Below are 2,761 nucleotides of genomic sequence, written 5' to 3' on the forward strand. Positions count from 1 at the left end.
AGAATTTCAAACGAAACAGCGCCGCCATTACCATTCACGGGCTTACCAACATGCCATGCTAAAGTGATGACAGACATCACAAACCTTTGCAACTTACTGAGTATTTTATCTGCTTTAAAATGATTCTGAAGCGCTGCAAGTACCTTAAAATGCGCCGTCAATGCCCCCTTTTGCGTCCACACGCGTGCGTTCCCTCTTCAGAAATTCGTAGTATTCGCAGTCGCGCGGCGCTATTCGCAGCGCCCAAGGGAATGGCCACAAGTGGTTACGCCCTTCCCCCGCCGCCGGGCCGGCCCGCCCGCCTGGCCTGGGCGTGCGCTGGCAGCTTGTGGCAGCGGCGGTTACCCGTCCTGTCCCGTCCCGCCTCCACTCCCATTCAGTCTTTACCCTCTTCTTGTTGGCGCCAGGGCCGTGCGAGCGGCAGAGGTCCGGTCCCGTCAGTGCGTGGAGTGGACGGAGTGGAGCGGCGCTTTGCCATTGTCGTCTGCTGGCTCGTGAGGGGACAGCCCGCCGCGGACATAGGTGGATTGGCAAGTCATCGGGGCCCTGACATCCTCGACTTCGCACTGCTCCCGCAGCCGCCGGTGTGCGCCGACTCGCAGTAGGACGCCAGCATGGACGCCGGAGCGATACCCCGATTCAGGAACCCTTTCCCTGAGAGGCCATGGGTCGCCCGCACTGGGGCTCCCTTGGCGGCCCCGAGCTCCAACAAGGGGCTCAAAGGAGTGATCGCAGGTGGGTCTACCGAGCCGTGTTTTTGCCATTGACTGTTCTCTCCACACAGCGTCCGGGACCGTCTCTACCACGGCGTCCTTGGACAACCTTGCTGCTGCGTTGCCTTAAGGCAATAAAGACTTTTGCGCTCTCAGAGCGTCAATTCCCTGCTCCGCGTGGCTGGTCTGTTCCCGGTGACCTTGAGGACTATAGGGTAGCTGCGGTAGCAGTGGGCCACTGCTCCTCCCCTCCACTGCCCCATATCGCCATGCATGATCGTGTTGTAGGGCCTGAGCCTCGGCCTGAGCTCCTCCTAGCCGCAAGGTGACTTCACGCCCAGAGCCGCGCCGCGCCGAGCCCAGCCGCAACGGCGTGCGGCCGTGGTGTTAACGGTGTTAACCATGAGGGCAACAGCGCCTCCCCGTCTACGAACTTTGCACCGGGCGGGCATCGGGGGGGCCCCCGCCCGCTGCGCCTCACCGCGACCGGGCAGAAGGGCTTCAGTGCGACCGGAAGTCGCAGCCGTCTGCGGGAGATAGCAAACAATAGCCGTCTGGAAAAGGGAAGACCGATCGGGAAGCCTGTTAAGGGCGACAAACCGCGCGGACTTCCCCACGCCGCGAGACGTGCGCGCGAGCAGCAAGCCCCCCTGCACGACTTGCAAAATTCGTGGGTCTCAGACGCCAAAAGTCCGCTGAACTTAGGGAAACCGCAACGCGGGCAGCAAAACAAGCCCGCCCGCCCGACGCGCCGTGAGAACGACCGGCGAATGCGTGGAGCCGCGGCGGCGGGCGCGGGCATGACGCCCATCAACCTTGACGTTGTTTTGGTCCGTCCCGTCCGGAGCGCGGCCGGTAACGAACGGCCCTCCCGCGCGCCTGTCCAGCAGCGCAGCGGCGCGGCGCCCCCCCGCGCGCCCATGGCCGGGCATCTTTCTGGACGGTGTTACGTAACGACGCGCGCCAGCGCCAGGCGACGCACACAAACAGGTTGCGCTATCGACCAGTGAAAGTGGAGTGGAGGGGCGGCTGCAACGCACTGCAGCGCGCCGCTGCACATGCACGATGCACGCACTCCGGCTTCGGCCGGCTTCCCCCTTCCCCCTGACACGGCAGCGGCGCCGAGTGCGAGGGGGATTTTGTATTTCACATGTGCGGTGTATCTGGCCGGTCATACATTGCTGTATACGTTGGCCCAGACAGACCTATCGGGTATGCTGTAACGCATGCAGCCGTGCGGGCGGGCTGGCCTACCACCACGGCGGCGCCCCGTCTTTCTCAGATTCATTCGGCAAAATTATGGGAGCTCGGCGCCTGCGAGACTCGGGGTAGGCCACCCCGCAGTACTCGCATGCATTGCAGGCGACATGTTGCCTACGTGGCAGGCGCTATGAGAGCTTGCATAAGGCTGAAGTGGGTCGTTTCGTGATGGAAAATGACAGGCGTTCTATCCCAATCGATCCCGAGAGTGGGCAACGCTTCTTCACGCCTGCATGCGGTGCAGTGTAACTGACTCGTGCTCCTCCGGGGCCCGTGGGCCCGCTCGCTGTGTGTGGTTTCGAAGCGGCCGGATGACGGGTGAGGGTCGGGGGACTCTACCCGGAAACGCTCCGCAAATAAAGGGCTTATAATCTGAGGGCGCGGCTGGTCTCCATGGCGCTGGGCCGCCATCAGCTGATCCGTTGCCTTATCGAGGCCCCCCCTCCTCTCCCCACCAGACAACACGAGCGGTCCTGTCTTTCGATGGCCGCCCGGCCCGGGGCCCGGCGCGCGGCCTAAACGCCCCAACAGCTGCCGTCGCCTTCCAAATCAACCATCACCACAGAACTAGGCCACTCCCGGCCCGACGAGGCGCGCTCCGCGGCTGTGTGAACTAATTTCATGCGACCTTGAACCTGGTTGTCATGCACGTCTAGCGCTTGTCAAGCCGCGATGGAAAGCGAGTGCGGCGCCGCCTCCTGCGTCCCTAATGTATGCGCCGCGGCGGGGAAGCTCCTCGCGGGTGCTGCCCGGTCCACACTGCCAAAGTGCACCCGTGTGCCAGCCAG

At 63.5% G+C, this 2,761-nt stretch overlaps 1 protein-coding gene across 1 annotated transcript in view; it reads left to right on the forward strand.

The window, feature by feature from the left end:
- The first annotated feature begins 297 nt into the window (after nt 1-297).
- LOC127752006 (tricarboxylate transport protein B, mitochondrial-like) overlaps nt 298-2,761 on the forward strand; it is a 3,366-nt gene continuing 902 nt past the window's right edge. The window contains exon 1 of the mRNA XM_052276425.1: nt 298-735. Coding sequence (XP_052132385.1) covers nt 615-735 — 121 coding nt within the window. The 5' untranslated portion in view covers nt 298-614. The remainder of the gene's footprint in view (nt 736-2,761) is intronic.

The sequence above is a fragment of the Frankliniella occidentalis genome, unplaced genomic scaffold, assembly GCF_000697945.3.
Source record: "Frankliniella occidentalis isolate FOCC.00 unplaced genomic scaffold, Focc_3.1 Scaffold2906, whole genome shotgun sequence".
Taxonomy (NCBI): domain Eukaryota; kingdom Metazoa; phylum Arthropoda; class Insecta; order Thysanoptera; family Thripidae; genus Frankliniella; species Frankliniella occidentalis.